The sequence below is a fragment of the Diplotaxodon limnothrissa genome, linkage group LG3 (genome assembly GCF_057381915.1).
Source record: "Diplotaxodon limnothrissa isolate DT_005_m linkage group LG3, D_limnothrissa_male_GT1.1, whole genome shotgun sequence".
NCBI lineage: Eukaryota > Metazoa > Chordata > Actinopteri > Cichliformes > Cichlidae > Diplotaxodon > Diplotaxodon limnothrissa.
This window is the reverse complement of record NC_140598.1, coordinates 17,726,781-17,748,772: the sequence shown is the minus strand read 5'-3', so window position 1 is coordinate 17,748,772 and position 21,992 is coordinate 17,726,781. Positions and strand designations below refer to the sequence as shown.

Here is a 21,992-nt window from a genome sequence, read left to right as displayed (position 1 = left end):
ACAGAATAAAATATCCATCCAGATCTTTACCACCAACAACATAAAATCTACCTTAATTAAATGGCCAAATTCTCCAATAAATGAGCAATAATAAAGTAAGAAAAAATAAGACATTCAATTTATGGACGCTCAAATTAACAGAGCGACATTAAACGCACCTCATTGCCTGCTGTAGCGTTCTTCGCAGCTGCACTTCACCCCAAAGGTCGGTTAATACATCGGATTGAACTTAACCAAAGTCCAATTAAAGGAAAATAAATGTTTCTAACAAATACAATGAAGAAGATTAAAATAATTCACTGTCAGTTACTGTCGCTGTGAGTTTGACGAGGTCAGCTGCTTCATTTGGTTCTGCCTAAAGTTCTCTCAGTGATCCAGTGTTTATATGATAAGATACGTGTTTAATGCAGAGAGTTGGAATTACAAGTTGGTAAGAAGCTTTTTAACAAAGGTTTGATTTAAGCTTTAAGTTCAAAGGTGAAAGAAATTTCACCTTTGATGAACATAGGTCAAAGGTCAAAATAAGGTGAGAAAATATAATAGATATATATAATCAATCAATAAGGTGAAAATATCAGATAAAAGGGTTTTTTTGGTTATAAGGAATAAAGAGGTCAAAGGTCAAAACAAGAGACACTGGTAGAGACCTCAAATCATTGTTACTGAAGAAGGAGGAGTTCTTTAACAGTACGACATTGATAGAGTTTGTTTGTGTGTTTGAGAGTTCAGACTGAAAGGGAGCGCACAATCGTGTGTGTGTCTGCAGCTGTTGTGTTGTTGCTGCATCGTTGCCTCAGGGGGAAAGTTGTGTGTGTGTTATGCAGACTAGCAGAGACTGCAGCTGTCAGCAGCCACACACACTTTCTATTCTTCAAATCAAATCACAGTGAAACATGTTCACTGACAGCTCAGCTTCAGCATCGTCTTCATGCTGTGACTGCAGCCGTTCAACTCTGTTTGTCTTTAACCCAAATCATCACAACATGCAAATATAATCATCAAAATGATGTGACTGGAAGGATGCAGCAGTCTGTGCTCCACCTTTCTCCTCCACACCTGCAGGTGGAGAACATGGATGCATGAATCTCTACAGAGTTCTTTGAATATTATCCGTCTCATCAGTTTTCAGTGAACAAAACTCCTCACAGAGCCAAAATAAGCAGTTTGTATCCAACATAACTCAGCTGGACTCTGATGCTCCGTATAACAGCCACACATGAGTCTGGATTCACTCAAAGCATTGAACAAACTTTATTGGAAATGAAGCTTTTGGACATTTGTTCTCTGATATTTGCTCTTCAGCTCGAGTCTCCATCAGTGGGAACATTTCCTGATTCAACTTTTCTTCTGTTCAAATCAAACTCCATGAGAATCAAAGTGTGAATCAGAGTCCTGATGATCAGATTCTATAGAAACATGGAGACTGTAGAGGATTTACACTCAATATGTTCATTTGTTCCCTTCAAGAAAAATCAATCATTCATCCAATAAAATCAGTCGTTGATCAGTTTGATTGACAGGACAGATGATCAGAGGTGCAGAGTTTTTACCTCCATCATTAGGACAGGGACTGAAGTATGGGTGGAGTTTGTGAGTGAAGGAGCAGCCAGTAAAGGAGTAGATCAGAGCTGCAGCACCTACATCATAAAAGGAGACCAGACCCTCCTCATAATCCACAAACACCCCCACCTTCTCAGGACCAGGATGGAGACAGAGGGGGACTGAAGGGGAAGCACATGCTATGTACTTATTTCCATTTCTCAGCACTACAGTCCAGAAACCATCCTGAGGTCTCCGTCTGATTATTCCCTTCCTGTTGATCGACTCTGTGGCCACTCCTAAATCCCACTCAGTCTTTCCTTTAACCTGAACCTCAAAGTAAAATCTGCCTGAAGAGAAACTCTGCTCTCCTAAAACACAAACACACACAGAAAATCTCTCTGGGTTGTCTGGAAGTTTCTTCTTCACATCACTATGATAAACTTGTTTTCCATCATCAGACAGGATGAGATTAGGATGAGCTGTATCAGGATCCAGAGTCACATCCACCTCATGCTGCTGCACCCTCTGCAGCTCAGCCTCTAACAGCTTCTTCTTCATGGGTTTCCAGACTGTCTCCTCCAGCTGAGCCACAGCTCTCCCCACAGTCCCCTCATATGATGGTGGATGAACTCTGACCTCTGTCCAGTCCTTGCTGGGTGGAGCAGCTTTCAGGGAGGAGAAGCTTTGGAGGAGGTGGAGGTGGTCTTCAGAGCGTGAGAGCTGCTCCACCTCAGAGCTTCTCTCCATCAGCTCAGAGATTTCCTGTTCCAGATCTTTGATGAGACCTTCAGCCTGTTTCTCTGTAGCTTCCTGTTTGTCTTCGATCTCCTTCATGAGCTCCTTCAGGTGTCTCTCAACAGACTCCATCAGAGCCGTGAGGACCTGAACACCTTCTGCTTTCTGTCTGTCTGCAGCATCTTTACTCATCTTCACCGACTCTGTGATCTCCTGAATCTTCAGTCGTCTCTTCTGGATCATCTGCTGAATCTCAGCCTCTGTCTTCTCCAGCTCTGCCTTCTTTCCTTCATATTCTTCTCTCAGAGGAACAAACTCGTGGTTCTTGTGGTCTAAAACAGAGCAGAGCATGCAGACACATGTCTGGTCGGTCTTACAGAACAGCTCCAGGAGTTTATCGTGCTTCGTGCACATCCTGCCTTCCAGGTTCTCCACAGCATCAACCAGCTGATGTCTTTTCAGACGTTTCACTGTCAGATGAGGCTCCAGGTGAGTCTGACAGTAGGAGGTCTGACACACCAGGCAGGACTTCAGGGCCTTCAGTCTGGTTCCAGTGCAGACGTCACAGGGAACTTCTCCTGGTTTGGCAGCTTGTTGCTCTGAGCTGCTGCTGCTGGCTTTCTGCTGAGCTTCACGTCTGAACTGAGCAACCATCTCAGAGATGAAGGTGTTGACCCTCAGCTGAGGTCGAGTGTAGAACGTCTCTTTACACATGGGACACTGACAGCTCTGATTCATGTCCCAGTGCTGACTGATGCAGGTTTTGCAGAAGTTGTGTCCACATGGTGTAGTGACTGGATCAGTGAACACATCCAGACAGATGGAGCACAGAAACTGATCTTCAGATCGCAGATTGCTGGCAGCAGACATGTCTGCACTCTGAGGGAGAAAGAAGAGAAACATTTGATTCAAAATTCACTTTAAATTTCATTTTACAAAGAGAGAAACAAGCGTCAGTAGTCTGAGGAGCTTGGAGAGAAAAGCGTCTGGACTTCTTTGAGTTTCTTGAAGACGTTTCATCAGAGAAGCTTCTTCAGTTCTCAGAGTAACTGGTGGAGACCCAGCAACACACTCAGACACAAACTGGTTCATCCAAACACAAACCTAACATCGTAGTGTCTGCTGTACAGTGCAGCGTCCAGATGGACAGGATCAACGTTTGGGGATGAAGATAAATACAGTCGTTACAAAGATGTGAAATTGTTTCTCTGTTTTACAGAAGGTCCAAGATTCATCCAGATCATTTGTATACTTGAATAAATCAGTTTGTTGGATATTTTCCATCAATCACTGTGAAGTAAACTTCGACCTTGTTGGTGACTGAATACTTCTTATTGTACGTCCAGATCAACGAGCCATTAATATTAAACAGTGACTGTTCCAGTAGAGCTGACAGTGAGGAGGACGATGAATCACAAACCTCAGAAATGTGTTATTAACTGTTGATCCAGTATTTTAATGGCATTGATGAGAACATGTTTATTCAGAGGTGTCTGTATATTTGGTCCATTTGTGCGTCAGTAAAAACTGTCCTGTTTTCTCTCACAGATACTGGAACATCCTCACAAACTCAGGATGTGGAAGAAGATGAACAGTCACTCGCTGGGATACATCATTCATGTTATTCTGGATCCTCAGAAAACATTGATTTATTTTTGTGTTTCACATATTTGTTTGTCCAAATCAAAGATTGATGTTAGTAGAGAAGAAGCCACCATGATAAAGCCTGTGTGTGAAAACGAGATCAGTGGATTTGATCAAAATCCCATTTAAGGAGGAATTCTGTCCTCCAGTTTGTTTAAATAAGCTTTGGGATTAAACAGCATCATCTATGTTTGTGTCTGATGACATGTTTGATCCAGGTCAGCTTGAATATCACAGCTGATGTGTGGAACTCTGACATGTTTAAAGCCTGATTATCAGGATGATTCAAACACATCTGTCTAAATAATGAGATTCATGTTTCCACACAAAGTTATAAAGTGCAGCATCGACTGTTTTCTGAATGATTGAGGATCATCTGTGACTCTTACAGGATACACTAAGTCAGATAATCTTTGTAAAATGTGTGAATGACTTTTTGAAGTACTGACCAAAATCTGCTGGTTTACAGTATCAAAGGCTTTATATCAATAAAGAATAAATAGGTGTTTTCACCTCTGTAATCCTTATGATCAATCAGATCCAGAATCAATCTAAGAGGAACAGGAAGTGATGAATAACCAGGAAGTGTGGAGTCAGTCTGAAGTCCAGAGCACAGCCTGAGTCCACAGTCCTGAGCAGAGCCACAGTGAGACTGAAGCAGCAGCTCGATGCTCCTACAGTGGATCTGTGGTTACATGAGCAGATTTCTATGGATCCAGTGTGACTGTGATGAGTCCTGATGAAGTGAACAGAGTGAAGATTTGTGTAGAAGCAGGAAGTGTGATCAGCTGCACTCACCACTGTTGCTGAGAGGAACCTGATGGACTCCAGTGAATCTTCTTTTAGAGACAAACAGGACTCGACTGCAGCTCTGCTGCTGCTCTCTCACACTTTCACTTCTGCAAAATGACGTTGAGCTTCTTGTTTTTCAGCTGTTGCTCCGCCTCTTCCTGCCTCTCCCTTTACAGGAATCAGCCGGTCTGTACTCAGTGACTGTGTGCAGCGGGTGGGAGGAGTGAGGAGTGGTGTGTGGGTTCACACAGTAATGACGGCCTCAGGTGATCAGGAGAAACTACCTGGATTTCCTTTTTCACCTCGTGCACGAGAACATCACCAAATAAACTCCAGACAGTTTTTAATATTTCACTGTTCAAGAGCAAAAAGACTGACGGACTGTGTTTAAGGCCACCTCACAAATGTCACACATGAAATATTCAGTGTTTATTTGCTGGTTTGTTGGCAGCAGCTCCTTAAAGTCTGTCACACATCTGTTTGACCGTCTCCAGTTAATCTGAGACACCAGTTAATCTGCAACAGCAGCATCAGGCGGCTCAGCTGATCTCTGGTGTGTAGCTGCTGTGCTGCGCTCCCATTCCTCAGTGAAAGCAACAGCAGAACAAAAACTCTCTCCATCCACATGTTTGAAAAGAAAGTTTTTAAACAGATGAACACACTCAGTAAAGGACAAAGAAATAAGTAAGAAACAATTAGAGTAAAGAGTAAAAGCAGGAGCAACTGAAACAGGCTGCATGCTAGCTGACGCATGCTAGCTGTCGCATGCTAGCTGACGCATGAGCACTAGAACTGTTCAACTTCATTGTTATGATTTTAGCACCGAGTTACATGAAATCCTGCATCAAAAAGAACAACACAGCGATCACAGACATGTTTCTGCCAACAAACCAACATTAACCCAGAAAAGCCTTTAAAACAACCTGCTGTGGTTTGGAGTAGAGATTCCTGAATTTACCAGGTGCACCTGAAGGCAGCACAATTTAAACCGTAAATAATGATGTAGGTGCGCAAATCCTTTTCAAGCTTCACAGCATCAAATGAGCCGGCTTACGTTTGTTGCACTTCTACACCAAGTTTTACGCTCGCGTTTCTTCGTTGCTGATTTTTGTTCCACAAACCAAAAGAACAAAGATTCAACCTTTAATATATTTTCATGTGTGTTTCAAGCACTGTGACATATCACACACACACATGCTGAGTGTGTCACTGATAAAGCTGTGACACAGCAGCTCACTCAGTCCAGTCCAGGTAACAGACTCACCTGTTAGCAGCAGCTCTGCCCTCACAGAGCTCAGCTGCTTATTTCAGTCAGCAGGAAACATTAATATTATGGACTACAGCCGTCTGTCAGGGCCGTTCAAGGACACAACGTCACACACAGGTTTAAACTGTTAGACTCATGAATACCCACAACGTTCGATGCACATTTCTCTTTAACAGGAGCAAACGGCCTGATCAGATAATATAAGAACTCATAAAAGCTCATTTATGTAAATCTCTGCTTGGACCAGTGAAACAGTCTCACACTGATTAAACACCATCACTACTTCAGTAATGACAGAGGGGCGTAGGCGTGCTCGTGGGACAGCTTCCTCCAGCTGTGGAAACCAGATGTGGAAGCAGACTCCCTGATGTTGCAGTCCAACACCAGTGTGAGCAGAGAGGACTCAGCTGCTGGGCGGAGCTTATCTTCCTGTCCTGTTCAAATCCAGCATGAAACTCTTCTTATGTTCCCTCTTCAGTCTGATCCTGTCTAACAAACATCACTGTTCAGCTTTTACTTGCTAGCAAGGGAGGACCGCTCGGTGTGTCAGGAAAGCACTGAATCCACCCACAGACGACCTTTTACTGAACACAGTTACAGTACACACAAGCACCACCCATTGTAACCCCCCTATGGTCAACAAACATAAGGCCCTATGTGTGTGTGTGTGTTTGGGGTGCGTTTGTGTGACCTCCTGCCCACAAAGGATGATGAAGCAGGAAGCTTACTAAGCAGCAAACAGAGCCCTCACATAGATGAGCCTATAACAAAACACTGCAGCCTCCCCACCAACAAACTGGCTGGAGAGGTGGTCAGAGACAAAGGAACGTCTTTGATCAGGCTGCTTGAACCAAGACTTACAAACTTAAGTAACACAATGACAACATTTAACAATTTGACTCCCACACAGAGCACTATCCCCACATGCTTCAAGACCACAACCATCATGCCCCTCCCCAAGAAAAGCCCAGCCACTAAACGCCTGCAGACCAGTCGCACTGACTCCCATCATTGCAAAGTGCTTTGAGAGAGCGGTGCTGGCCTACATCCAGAGCAACATCCCAGACACTCTGGACCCCCTGCAGTCTGCCTACCGGCCCAATAGGTCCACGTCAGACGCCATCGCTGCTGCCCCTCACTACTCCCTCTCCCACCTGGAAAACAAAGACCTCAGGGTGCTTTTTGTTGATTATAGCTCCGCCTTCAATACAGTCATCCCTCACAAACTCATTCCCAAGATCCTCAGCAGCTTCTACAGCTGCACTGTGGAGAGCACACTGACCAGCTGCATCACTGCATGGTACGGCAGCACTACTGCTATGGACCAAACGCCTGCAGAGAAGATGATCAGGACCCCGCTGCCCTCTGCATCCACCATCGCAGAGTCCAGAGGAGAGCTGCCTCCATCCTCAAAGACCCCACATCCCCCCAACACGGCTGTTCACACTTCTACCCTCAGAACGAAGGTTCAGAAGTTCAAAATCCAGAACATCCAGACTCAACAACTCCTTCTTCCCACTGCTGTCAGACTCTTGGACAGCTGACCTGTTTTAACAGTAATGTTTGCACATCAGGTCATCTTTCATATCAAGCTCACAGCTCCTTTGCACATACATCTACCTCACACTTACATTTAGTCTCCACTCATTTATTCATAGTATTTGTATTTTATCTTGTTCTATTTGTATTTATTAGCGTGCATCTGTGTGTGGACAGCACAGAGATCCACATCTGAAACCATCAACAGTCACATGTAGATCTGCTTCATCTTCAGCTCTGTGTTTCGTTTTTGTCTGATCTTCTCTGAAGCTTCCTGACAGTCAGCAGCTTTGACCTTTGACCCACATGAAGCTAACATGTGACACAGAGTCAGGACGCTCCGTGGAGATCCATCAGCACAGCAGAAACACGCTCGGGGTCATCATCTTTAGAAACTTCCTGTGGATCCTACAGTCTAAGATCCAGAGCTGTCACTAGGATGGTTCAGTCATTTCACATCAGCTACAATTAGAACTCAGAGCTGAGCAAATATAATCAATCACATGCTGTAGAAACATAGAAGTTTCTATCCTTCAGAAAACATCTGACAAAAAGATCTAAAAGTGTGTGAAGAGCAACACTTGTTGTTCTCTAAATGTTTGGCCACAGCTGTAGAAAACACTGTGAGTGTTGGTCAGTAATGACATTTCATTTAATTTCTCTTTGTGCAGGTGAACACTGTCCAATCTTCTATCTAAATGACTGCTTTGTCTTTAAAAAGGTGAAGAGCCTGAGGCCGGTGACCTTTCCCCGAGTACATCCTCACAGCGGCTCACAGGACCAGGCCTCACTCCTGTCCTGCCAGAGGAGAAGCTTCAGACATCTGATCAGTGGAGTATTAGTAACACAGAAAACTAAAGAGGACGTGTTACTTTCATCTTTATTTATTATACATCTGTCATTGTTAGACATGAGGTTCACTGAAATCATTAGTTTTGTCAGATTTCTCTCCCTCTTCCATGTGACTGTGTCAGCTCGTCAGCATCTGTTTGGGACGAGAATGCACCAGGAAGTAATGAAAAGTACCATTAAAAGCAGGAGAGGTTCTTATATTACAGAAGCAGAGATTATTGTAAAAAACTATCTCAGTGCCATCAATGATTTAGGAACCTGAGAGAGGACTTGGTAAAATAAGACGTTCTTATAACTTCACCCTGTGACGGGCCAAGCTGCGACTCTCAGAGATGGTGATGTAGGTACAGAGCACGTGAGAGTGCGGTCCAGGAAATGTCTCTTCTAAAACTAGATGAAGGCACAAGGGGATCAATGTCAAGATGTAGAGATTCGACATCTTCATCCTTCAGTGGAGACTCCAGAACACCTGGGTGGGTATCATGACAGACAACAGAGAACAAATCCACCTTGAGACTTGGGAGGAAGGAGTGCTGGGCACAGAAGAGATGAAGAGTATCTGAGATGATGAGAAATCCATCTTCCTCCAAGCTGTGAGTACATCATAGTAAATGTGTCACACCTGTCCAAACCTCCCTCCACAGACGCTCAATTCTACATTTGAAAAATACAGAAACGTTGTCAAAGGTCAGTCGCAGACTGACAAAGAACAGCCAACAGCAATTCAGCTGGAGCCAGTCATGATGAAATAATAATGTCAGTTTGATCTGAAGAGCTTCAGCACCTCTGGTTGTGCTTTTCCCACTAAGAAAGCTTCCACATCCTCTCACAGTGAACATCACCTCAGCAGGCTCTGGACCATATCAGATTTTGAAATAAGTATTCAAACAACAGGACACACAAAAACTATTCAAATACCAGACTGACACACTTACAGCACTGAACAAATCCTGATGAGTCCATGTTTAAAAATCACGAGACTAACTTCAGAATAGATTTAACGGAGCTTTGCTCACATGAAGGCAAAGGGAGCAAATCCAAATCTTCTGATCCAGCCAGAAAAAACTCAAGTGCAGTGCTGTTGTTGCATTAATGTTTGGGAAGCAACCATCCTCTCCTCAGACACAAGAGACCCTTTAAGACCAGCCTCGCAAAAGCAGTCACACTGAATGAGAAAGGAGTGGACAAGAGCTTTAAAAGGATGGCTGGAGGTCCACAGTGTTGAATTTGGTGGGTGGGTTGCACTTCCACTCCTCTAGTCAGAGCTGTATTTCAAACACACACACACACACACACACACACACACACACACACACACACACACACACACACACACACACACACACACACTTTGAATATTTGGCCATGTTTAATGTAGCAGATTCCCAGATAATAAATATGACATAACCCCAAAATGAATTATTAATATTTACTTCAGTATATCGACGTACCAACTACAGAAATGGAAAATACTTTATCACCTGGAAGAACTGAGTCACAGCCACAGCTTTACTTCTGTGTGGAGAACAAAGCGTCTTCATCAGAAGGTGGCAGCAGAGATCTCTAATCTGAATCTCCTCTTTAACTGATGGTCTCTCTTTGAAGTCTAAACCTGATGTTGAAAGAACAGTTTACACTGAACTGTCACAGTTAGTCTGAGGAATAAAATCTGCATACCTACTGACTACTTGTGGGATAAAGCAACAGAAATGAAGACTGGAAATAAAACGAGACGTTTCAGTCACACAGCAGAGCACTCAGCTGTTAGTTAATGTGATGACCTTGAGCTGTGTTTGTTCAATAGGAGTTGGTAGCAGATGCAGAGGTGGTTCTTTAACTGATACGGTGGCTTTGAAAACGTTCTCATATCCCAGCACACAGAGTAAATCATGTATTATTATGTGAAGTGGCGATAAAACCGAATTAAAAATTGAAAAGAATCATTCTGTGCTGTAGTTGTGTTTATCTCCTGCATCTCGGTCACTTCTAATGACACATAAATCAATGTTCAGAAGTCATTGCTGTGTGTGAGACACTGACAGATGAAGCTCTTCTTCTCTTCGTGTCTTTGATCAACTACTTTTGTTTTGATTGTCATGATCACCGTCGCTCTCACTGTGGAAATCTGGATCCTGTTCTCATATGAATGATGCTAATCTCCATCTGTCGTTATCATAATCTGTGATCATCCCAGCACTGAAACAAGCTAACAGTTCACCTGTAACTCAGTTTGTAATCCACATGTCTGAATGACAGATGAACGTGATTGGCTCAGACGCTACTTGTCTGCATTTTTATTCTCTCCTTTGTTCTGCAGCTTAAGGACTGAAGCAGTGTGTGCATTACACCAGAGATTTGGATTTTCTTCTGCTTTTAATAAGCCTGAACTAACAGAATGCTTTCTACTCTATTTTGCTTGTAACTGTAGGTTTTTATATGAAATAAAACCATTTAAGCACAAACATCCTAAATGATCTAAACATCAGATATTATCTGAGGAGTACCAGCCAGACAGAGTCAGGCTCACCTTAATACACAACTTGGGAGAGAATTTTAAAACGTTGACACACTGATCATCAGACACCTTCACGAGACAGTGAGTAATATATCAAGCTTGAGTATGAGCACGCAAATATCTGTGGAGATTCTTTTCTGAGGTCGGGTTACACCGAAGGACGGCTTTGTCACTCCCTCCTTGACAAAGCAGTCAGAGATGTGCGTATAGTGCTTATCACTGCTAATCAAGCCAGTAAAGTAAGATGTTCTTGCAGCGTTTAGTCAGTTGAACAAGGTTAATAAGGTCTTTTTCCACATCTGTTCAGCTTTTCTACAGAATATAATCCTGCATCCAAGAGGAAGGATTGACGGTTTGAAATAAGCTGTATTTTAAGGGGCTACACAATGGAGAGCTAATCGACATGTATTATTAAAACAATTGAGGTTACCACAGATTTTTGAAAACGTGGATGTTTAAATAAGGCAGAGAGATTAGAATATAAGTGCAGAATTCAGATATAGCTTCTGAACTTTAGAATGAATTATGTAGTAGTCATTTTGTGGAAGTTGAGTATTTCTTATTCAGCTTGTTTATACTCTGCCTGAGCACTCACACCACTTTATACAACACGCCTCATTAATGGCACAAGCTCCTGAGGATGTTTTACCAGTCGGTGGTTGCTGGAGTACTTTTCTATGCTGTGGTGTGCTGGGGGAGCAGCACAGCAAAGAAGGACTCATCCAGGCTGGAGAAACTGATCAGGAGGGCTAGCTCTGTGGTCGGCATGAAGCTGGACACTCTGGTGACAGTGGCAGAGAAAAGGACATTAAAGAAACTGATGGACATTATGAACAATGCTGGGCATCCTCTGCACACGGCCATAAACAACCAGAAGAGTCTGTTCAGTGACAGGTTGCTTCTCCCCAAGACAAGAACTAACAGACTTAAAAACTCCTTTGTCCCACACGCCATCAGACTGTTTAACTCCTCTCTGGAGGGGAGAGGGAGGGGAAACAGGAGGACAAAGGAGGGGGGAACAACTAAGCTGTAGTGCCTCTTCACCTCACTGTACAATACCTTGTGCAATACTTTTCCTAATAGTCAACAGTGCAATAGACTCAATACTTGAAATGTGCAATTCACTTGTATTTTTATTTTTATTCCTATTTATTCTATTTATCCCCTTTGTATATTTTATTTATATTGTCTCTGTATTTATATATGTGTGTGTGTGTGTGTGTGTGTGTATATATATAATATTCTGTAACTCTGTAACTTCTGTCGGTGCTGTGCTTTTTTGGAAACTGAATTTCCCAGAGGAACCACCTGAGGGATTAATAAAGTTCTATCTTATCTCTTAAGCTTTAAGTGCTTTCTATCCCACACTCACACTGCAGTGGGCTGTGGAGAACAACCTGGGGTCAGCATCTTGCCCGAGGATATTTGGCATGCAGACTGATAGATGTGCTCCCTTCTGAACCACAGCCACACTATGAGATCACATCCTTCTAATTACAAGAATTATGTTTCTTCCCTCAGGAGTTGGGATGATGGGCAGTGAGTACGACTGAACATAGAGATGGGAGGAGCTGAGGAAAGCATGAAAAGCTCTGAGACAGAATGATTGGCTGTTTATTATTTGACTCAATGGCACGTAAATCAATTCATAATCCTGCTAATGTGTTTTTCTTTCAGAATCTCTGGTTGCTATGCTCTCTCACAATTAAAATGAGTCCACAGTTCATTTCTTTTCAAACTCAGAGTCTTTTTATCTTTCATGTTGTTTTTACGTTGTTCTAGTGCAACACTCAGGCTGTAGTTTCCAGTTCCTGTGTATTATCTGCACACATGGTTTCTGACAACAAAGCTGACTTTGACTTGGAACATGTCGTGTCAGCAAAAGCTCTGGATAATGTTTCAGCGAGTCCTGTTCTCCAGACAAGAGATGCTATTTGGCAATAATAGCAATAATTTTCCACATGGAAAATCTTTCTATACAACTTTGTTTGCAGTGTGAGCTTCACTTCTATTTGTAGAAGTAAATACAAACACTCATGTTCTCTTGTCCTCTTATACTCTGTTCAGGTCTGTTGAAAATAATGTCCCAGTGGAAAAGCTTGTTAGTTTAGGCCTTTATAGATTCTGATGATCTCTGAGCAGCAGCAGAAGGAAATAAACCTCCAACAGAACGAACTCTGGGAAATTCAGTCATCTTTTCACAGGTGGGGATGAGGTGAGAGAAACAAAGAGCTTTTAGAAATAACAGTCAACAAACACATTATTGGGATGAAGTCCTTTCAGCCTCTGTGCGACACACAGACAACCTCTCACAGACACAGACACACACAGACAGACTGTAGACAGATGAAACGAACATATATTGATGAACTCAGGATGACCTACTAGCCTTGTGTACATGTGAGAGCTTCAGGTATATAGAATTACTGAAGGCTTTTGTTGAGTGTTAGTAAAAGGCGTACATGTGACAGGCGTGTACTCTCTGACGTGAAATGTTTCTGAGGCCAAGGTAAGGCCAAGCTGGGCAGCCAAGACCAAGAAATGGACCAAACACACCAGAATTGTTATATGTAGCAACGAGCAGCACTTTGCATGTTGAAGGACACGTGTATCAGCAGGGGTGGCTTACCCAAGAACACGAGCCACTCTTCTGTTCCTCGTGTGGTTCTGGGGCACACCGCTCCTCCTGGCTGCCTGACCCACGTCTTCTCCTTTCACCTTGAATCATGTTCGCTGAAGCCAGAACTTTTCTATGTCTCACAAAAAAACAAGTCATCTGTTCAACAGCCTTTATGTTTATCAGTAGGCTGGCTTTATTGTGCTCATTAATCTGCAATAAGGACATAGTTAAAGCCTTGTATTCTTACTTGTATTGTTCCAACAATCGTGCTAGGTCAGGGGTGGCAAACTCAATCGCACAGGGGGCCAAAGGTCAAGGCCCGCTTTAGGTCTCGGGCCACACAAGATAAACATTTATTGAACACTAAAACAATGTTTTTAAACATATATATGAATTAAAAAAAGACAGGAATATTATTAAATAAACTTAAAAAAATAAACTTTAAATATTTTGCTCTCCATAAAAATATATCCTGTCAAAATTACACAAGTTAGAAATATGAACATGCTGCCAGAAACCCAGAAAAATAAATGAGAGCAAACACAAGGTTGGAGCCGCATGTAGACGAGCTGGGTGCTGCTGCAGGGATGGAGCTAATAAACTGTGTGGGACGTTCAGTGTCTCTCCCTGAGTGCATCATTACACTGCAGCTGCATCTGCACAGGTGCAGCTCAGCAAAGTGCGCTGACTGGGTTCAACATTACTGCAACAGGGAAAGTGAGGCAGGCTGCACTGGTGCATTAGTGACAGCTTCACTGCGTCACACCATGATGGGATAGATGGTCTCATAGGGTCAGAAAAGTTGGATTTGATGGGCTTTCGCCTGCAGTGTGAACGTAGCCTAAGACTACTAAATGAAAACACGTGGCTCAGTAGCACAAAAGACCACTAAAGCTAGGAAACACTTATTTCAAAAGCTTGTGCTTTACTAACTATAAGAAGCTAACATTTTTAATAGCTCACCTGAGTGCCTGCATCATGCACACTGGCTGTGTCTTCAACACTGTAGCCCACACCGTTTACTGCATGTCACTGACTGGTAATCTGAAAGTGTGTGTGTTGTCCAACTGAACCATATCCTTTTGGTTTTTTATTTGGCAATATTGAGTTTGAAAATCATCAAGATGACATTTGTCATAATCTGGAGGTACTTAATGAACCGCAGACGCACAAAGATGCTTCTGTCGCCGTTTCACAGAGGTTTTTGGTTTCCAAGCAGTTTTCAGCCGAGTCCTCTGGGCTGCTGTTAAAGCTCCATGCTTGAGTTAGGACTTGGGTTTTGTGTTCTTCTACAAAAAGGTTTGAGAGACCAGTTTATTTCCTTTTCTTTTCTTTCTTTGCACACTTGAAATGTATATAGTTGGTGTACTAATAGATCATCTAATGACTTTTATTTTACATGGAAGTCATTCTAAACTGTCCTTTTCTGTCTCATTTTCCAATTGGCTGTTCACCAAATCACTGTTCAGGTTGCTCCCCAATTTCAGGGGTGTCCCCAGTCATTACTGGGAAGAACAAAGGAACACACTGTTGGCATGTTTTATTTCATCTAGTGTGGATAATGATGAGTAAAAGACAGCTACCTTCACCATGCAAAACAACAGTGTGACACAAAGATGAGGTTATGTATCTCTGTGTTGACCATCAGTCAATATGACAAATTAAACAGCAGTGACATTTTATCTGGGTGGAGGTAAAAACCATTGTTATAAAGCGAAATGCCAGCAAGCATGGAGCTAAAATAAATAACAGTGTATTTTAGTCTGTTTGTTCTTGGTTTTGAGTGAAGGTACAGAAACAGTATATAAGTGCTGGTGTTAGGTTCAGCACCTGCACACTTGAAGGCTGAAGTTACAAGCTGACACTGATAACAGGGAAGATAAGGTATTATATCAAATGCTTGCTGGGAAGTGTCAGATTATTGTCTATCTTTTCTTTCATAAACGACCTACTTTGAATTTTCTGATTTGTACAGAGATGCTAAACATCACCATGAAGCTGCTGACTGTGTCTACACTTCTCTGCGCAATGGTGGCTCTGGGCACTGCTGCTGGTGAGTATTCCAGTATACTGAGCATCATCTATACATCTTATGCATGAATATATTAAACTGAAAATTATAATGAAAATCAACATTTGCTGTTGTCTAGCACTTCCAGATGAAGTGGCCAGTAATGGGACAGAGGCATCAATTTCAGCAGGTCAGTGGACTTTTCAGGTTTGAAACCAAAACTAATCACATTTTTATCATCAGTACATCAGCTTTCCTACGTCAGCTTTCATAAATTTGTTTTCATGTGTGATGGACAAGTACATTTATAGCTTAAAAAAGTTCATCTTTAACACTCAGATAAAAACACATTTTTCATGAATTTTTATTTTAAAAACGTTTTCCGACACAGTAAAGTAGCTCAATATTCTTTGATTGTCTTCAGGAGAACATCATGTTGAGAAGAGAGCAGCATCTTGTCCAAGCGGCTGGACTCAGTATGGGAATCGATGCTTTCTCTACGATAACCGTCAAATGACTTGGGCTCAGGCGCAGGTAAAAGCAGTGATGTGAATTTATCATTTATCCTTTGTGCAATCTTAACTCTTTCTGTTTACGTTGTCATTTCTATAAACTCAGTCTGTTGATTTCCATTGTAGCGAATCTGCCAGTCCTTGAATGCAAACCTGGCATCTGTAAACAGCAACGACGAGTACCAGTTCATTCGAGCCGTCATATCTAGTGCCTCTCGTGAAAGTGGACTAACATGGGTTGGTGGCTCAGATGGTCAACAGGTATATCACTTATCATTATTCAGAGGACCCTCCCCCATTAGCAAGCACGTGGTGACAGTGGGGAAGAAAAACAATTTTTAACAGGAAGAAACCTGAGGCAGAACCAGGCTCAGGGATTAGTTCCCACCTGCAGTAGATATGGAGGTCTTTAAGATGGGATCTGATTATTCAAGACATATTATTGTATCTACATGCACATTTAGAACTTGGAACTGTAGCTTATTTGTGAACATATTCTTGCCTACGTTTTTCTGTTTTCTAGGAGAATTACTGGTTTTGGATTGATGGAACCTATTTCACATTTACGCAGTGGTGTCACGGAGAACCTAACAACGCTGGGGGAAACGAGCATTGCTTAATGGTGAATTCTTCAGGTAAACCTAAAAGTACAATGTAAGAGCACTATAAATGTTAAAGGAAAAAGGAAACAATACCCAGAATCCCCCAAATAATCTTTATGCATTTAATGTGACAAACAGTGATGAGTGAAAAAATGTCAGCAGTACATTTTTCTATCATATTAATTATTTACATAGTGTTTTGATGCAATACTAAACACATGTATGTGTCAGGTGCTGTTGTTATACAGAACAACATATTTAGATCAGTGATCATTTCTCCATGTGATTGTGATTTCAGTTCATGCTGATTTTGTGTACTTACAGGAAGCAAGTGTTGGAATGATGGGAGATGTGACAGCCAATACCCATTTATTTGTGTCAGGGCCATCTGCTGATTCCTGGGCTCTCGTGAAGGCGTGGCCTACCTGACGACAGAGCAAATCCTCTAATATATCACAATAAGAATCTGGTTCTGATTTGATTTACTTCTTTTCTTTTACTGTAATGCTGCATAAGGAATGAAGCGACAAGTGACATAAACTGGAGCTGCTCTTTTAACAGGAGCAGACTGCATGTGTACTTGAAAGAATGCTTTTAGCAAAACGTTGTTTCCCAGAATGAATTGTTGTTTCTCATCTTCTTCATCATTAAAATCTTAAGCATTGAATCAAAATGGTCTGTGCATTTAAATGCTTCATGCTTATCAGTGTGCTCTTAAATATCACATACATCCTCACTGTAAAATCTAACTAGTTCTCTGAGCTTAAAAAACGTATGCAAACGCATTGCCTAGAAAACAAAGAGACACTAACAACGCCTGATGACTAAATTAGGACGACTTAATCATTGTGAGTACAAAGTACTACAGATGACTTCATTTTTCCTGAGTGAGCAATACTAATGGTTTATCCACTGAAAAAGATTTGAAATCTAACAAAATAAAAATATATATAAATTTTGTGTTAGCTTACTATTTTAAATTTTGCTAATGCTTTATCATCCTTGAACTTGAGATTTATAGTAGAACACTTAAACACTATAAGTATGGCTAAAAAATAACTATCAGCATTTCTTCTAATGCAGTTAAACTCAGTCCAACGGTGATTTTCAAATGCAAGAAAGTATATCAGTAAACATCTTGGACACTGTTCTGCTAAATATCAAACAAGCATATTCCTACTATTGTGTCTTGTGCTGTTTAATAATACTTAAACAATTATTAAATTGGTATTTGTATATTTTTTTGTTACACAATTTAAAACTTTTAAAAACGTATAATAAAGTATTTCTCAACCTCATGCACTAGCTCACGCTGCCTATGCACTGCAGAATGCTAAAGAAAAAAAACTTGTATGAACAGCACACAAGAGTGAAAACAGATATAAGATGCCTAGAAAAATCATATAAATGAAACATGTATGTTTTGGATACTTATGTGAAAGTAATGAGAAAGTGGCCACTTTCATGAGTAAATCACGTAAGCCTGATATGATTCACTATATGAAGCAGGCCACATCTTATGCAGGTCTTTTATAAGTTTTTCCTATTTCTTTTCCATATGGGCAGAAACACAGTCAGCCCAATATTTATGTACTAAAACCAACTATGGTCAGCTTAAGTTATAATTATTTAATTTTTCCACAGAGCCATATCCACCCCTGCTTGTGTCACTCAAGAATGCGAGTTTGATTGATGACCCTAGCCTTGACCTTTTGACCTTACCGGAAGTACTCCGGAAGTGACTAATCGATTCCAGGGCTGTGTCCCAATTCAGGGTCGCATGCTTGAAGTACGCGCACTACGCGCACTACGCGTACTACGTACGGTGCGTACTATAAGTACGAGAAGTGCGGAAGTGAGAGGCGTGCTGTTCAGGTGGCCTAGCAACCATGATACTAACCGCGAGAAACGTTAACCTCTTCGACATGTCAATGGCTGTGAACAAAGAGAAAGTTGTAAATAACTCATGAAAGAATAAAGTTACGTTGAAACCAAGCACACCATTGTTTTTCTTGTGACATTACCAATAAGTTTGATGTGTCACATGGCCCTCTTCCTATTGGAAAAACAAAAGTTGTATCCAAGATGGCCGACTTCTAAACGGCTACCATGGTCACCGCCCATCTTGAGGAGTTTGCCCCCTCACATATACTAATGTGCCATAAACAGGACTTTAATATCACCAACCATTCCCATGTTGTTACAGTGTATCCATATAAATGGCCCACCCTGTATATTGTGTTCAGTACACTTCACTACAGTGGGATTTCGGAAATATATAAATACGGACAACAGGCTCTTCCGCGGCAATCTCTTGTCGTCAATAAGCAACGTTTAGGGAGCTCTATAGTATTCAATGAGAGGACCCTGCACGTCAGTTCTCGACGCGAGGGGGTACCCTGCGCGTCGATAAGTGAAGCAGAGGGAGCCTGACCATGCGTCACACGTTTGACGAGTTGGGAGTGAGAACGTGTTGCTCTGGCACAGCTACAAGCCATGTGAGCTCGTAGCCCCTCCCACTAGGATGTACTACCACAGTTGACCGTCGTAAAGCAGCCGCAAACCAATAGCAATACAAAAACCCTCAAAATCATTGAAGAACATTTTATAACCGAACACCCAATACATATATACTTTATATCACACCATATCAGATCACCAAATTAACACTGGGTTACATTAACATTTTACCACAACTTCACCAGATGTAGCTCAAGCGCGCCCCCGGACAGTGCCAGCAGATTGAAACTGAAAAACAAATTGTAAGCGATACAAAAAATGTAGTTTCAATTGATTGTTTTTTCACTATCATTTTTTTTTAAACTTTCAATACAAGAATACATTTATTTCAGTTACAATATTTTTTTCTCAGTTTCATTTTAAGGTGGCATCGTTCTAACCCCATACGGATTCTGACTGAGAGACACAGTGTTCGGCCACGATGTGCTGAGATCAGTGAGCACATACTACACATACAGTTAGTTTTAGTTTGTTTTGCACTTTATTGTTGAGTAACTGAATTTATCTAAATTGTTTTGATTTATAATTGTCGCATTTGCAATAACTTTACTTAATTGGATTGTAAGGTTTAATGTTTTCATATATTATTTGGAAAAGTGTTTTAACAATACGTTGCATTAATGCATAGTTTGTATGAGAGATGTTTTATTTTTTGTCATTTATGTCAAATATGACGTCATCAAACTTCTAAGTTGTGAATTACAGCTAGAACAGCATAATTAATATTTGAGTTGCTGACCCCTTCTGTTGACAGGTCAGGTTTATTGTACACTGGATTGTTCCTGAGGTGCGAGCCTTCCCACCTGGACTTTGAAAGACTGAGATTCGCTTCTTTCTTGATGATCTGCTGCACTTTGCGTTGTGGTAGGACTGTATCACTCACACTTTCACACACAGCTGGTTATAACACCACTGACTGACATTCTCTCACCCCTATTTTCTTTCACACCCTGGGAGTTTTTGGACTTTACCCCTTGGACATGTTTTATTTGGGACTTTAAATGATAAGCTGTTGTGTAGAACATTCTCCACATGTGAAAGGTGTGTGAGATTTTCATCTGAATGAACAAAGGAGCTTGCAAAGAAAAGCGTCTGGACTTCTTTAAGTTGCTTGAAGACGTTTCACCTCTCATCCGAGAAGCTTCTTCAGTTCTAAGGTCAAATGGTGGAGAGTCCCAGATATAAACCTAGTGGGAGTATCCCCCCACAGAGGGACAAAAGGACCCCCTGATGATCCTCTAATCACCTGAGCCAAGGTGTGAAACTGGGTGTGGGTCCCAATCAGCCAGAGTTTCGGGTGATTCATTGTGAAACCTGGCCCCACCTTGTCATCATTATCCAGACGCTTTTCTTTGCAAGCTCCTTTGACTACGATGACCTGGATGACTGAGAACCTTCACAGACATCTGAATGAACACTGAATTTGTGTAATCTGCTTTCTATAACAGTTAAGGAGTCAGGTTACTAGGGTGTCCCAACATTGAGATCAAAAGTTACTATTTTTATGTGTTTTACTTTGCTTTCATTTGTTGTTCTTTTCTACAATTGTAAATCGCCTTTAACCTGTGGTTGTCAAACTCGTGCTTTATTTCACTAAAGCCGGTTTGTTCTTTTGAGTTACATTCCTGTCTCTGTGTCTCATTAAAACACACCCCTGTGCTTCTATAGTCGAACCTATTGGCCCATTAATATATTCTTTAATTAATAATAATTAATATTGTCTTTTCCCGTTATTGTGTTACACAACCATGTCCAGGTACAGTACACAGTGAAACGAGAATATGTTCCTGCTTAAACGGTGCTCAAACCGGTGCTTAAAGAATAGAGAACACAAAATTGGTCCAAAAACCTCTCATGTTCAGCTGGTTTTTTGTAAAAAGATAACAATGTTAGCCTTTTCTGCAGCTATGGGGCATATATGGTATCACTCTTGGCTGGAAGCAGTGCTTAAACAATGGAAAAAACACAAACTTTGTCCAAAAACCTCTCATGATTAACTGTTTTCCACTTTTTCTTTGGTCATTTTAGCCTTTTTGGCCAGGGTGAAGGGAGCATCTGCCATCAAACAAGAAGACAGCCGCATGTAGCTATGATGATGTTTGCTAGTTCACCTTACATGCATTAATGTAATAACGTGGTTAGCCTACTCAACGTAAATTACACACGAACAACATTAAGCTACTCACGCAGAGAAGCTGCTGCTGCATCATCATCCTCATCATTTCTGCTACACTGGCAGGGCTAGGGGCCAGGACTCTATTCTTCGGGTTTTTGGGGGATGTTGCTAACTCCGGGTCTGATAACAGGCAACCCACCTGCAGTAGATGCGCTCGGTGTGAGGTCTCGCAGCAAGCTATCAAATACGGCGCATTTCTCTGCTTTTAAAAAAACGCTATGCGTCGCCAGGTGTTTCATCGGATTCGAGGTGTTACCTCCTTTGACAGTATCACAGTATCACAGTACCTTCATCTATTCGAGAGCGGAGCTGCTGGCACTAAGAACAAAGGGACAGACCGGCATGTGACACAACATCCCGGCCGAGCTAAAGAGGAGCTACAGAGGCTGCAAAGCTGGAGCGAGGAGAGCAGATCACCGGAGGCGATTCAAACCATCAATCCCGACAGTGATCATGGGCAACGTGAACTCGTTACAGAATTGATGAACTGTGCGCTCTGAACAACCACAGACTATACCGTGCAGCTTGTTTATCTTCACGGAGACGTGGCTAACCGAGCTAACGCCGCAGGCTAACGTAGACCTATGCGGTTTCACATCCGTGAGAGCCGATAGGGACACGCAGGCCAGCGGAAAAAGCAGAGGTGGGGGACTCATTGTCTACAT

General features: G+C 41.8%; 2 protein-coding genes across 2 annotated transcripts; one reads left to right on the top strand and one right to left on the bottom strand.

Moving 5' to 3' along the window:
- Positions 1-574: 574 nt before the first annotated feature.
- Positions 575-3,147, bottom strand: LOC146634741 (E3 ubiquitin-protein ligase TRIM21-like). The gene has a single exon (XM_085342436.1). It carries the CDS (start codon positions 3,145-3,147, stop codon positions 1,477-1,479), a length of 1,671 nt encoding a protein of 556 aa, XP_085198562.1. The 3' UTR covers positions 575-1,476.
- A 12,336-nt stretch (positions 3,148-15,483) lies between these two features.
- Positions 15,484-17,026, top strand: LOC146634740 (ladderlectin-like). Its single transcript, XM_085343533.1, has 6 exons — positions 15,484-15,559; positions 15,657-15,707; positions 15,942-16,051; positions 16,156-16,290; positions 16,553-16,664; positions 16,956-17,026. Exons 1-6 carry the CDS (start codon positions 15,484-15,486, stop codon positions 17,024-17,026), a joined length of 555 nt encoding a protein of 184 aa, XP_085199659.1.
- Positions 17,027-21,992: the final 4,966 nt, after the last annotated feature.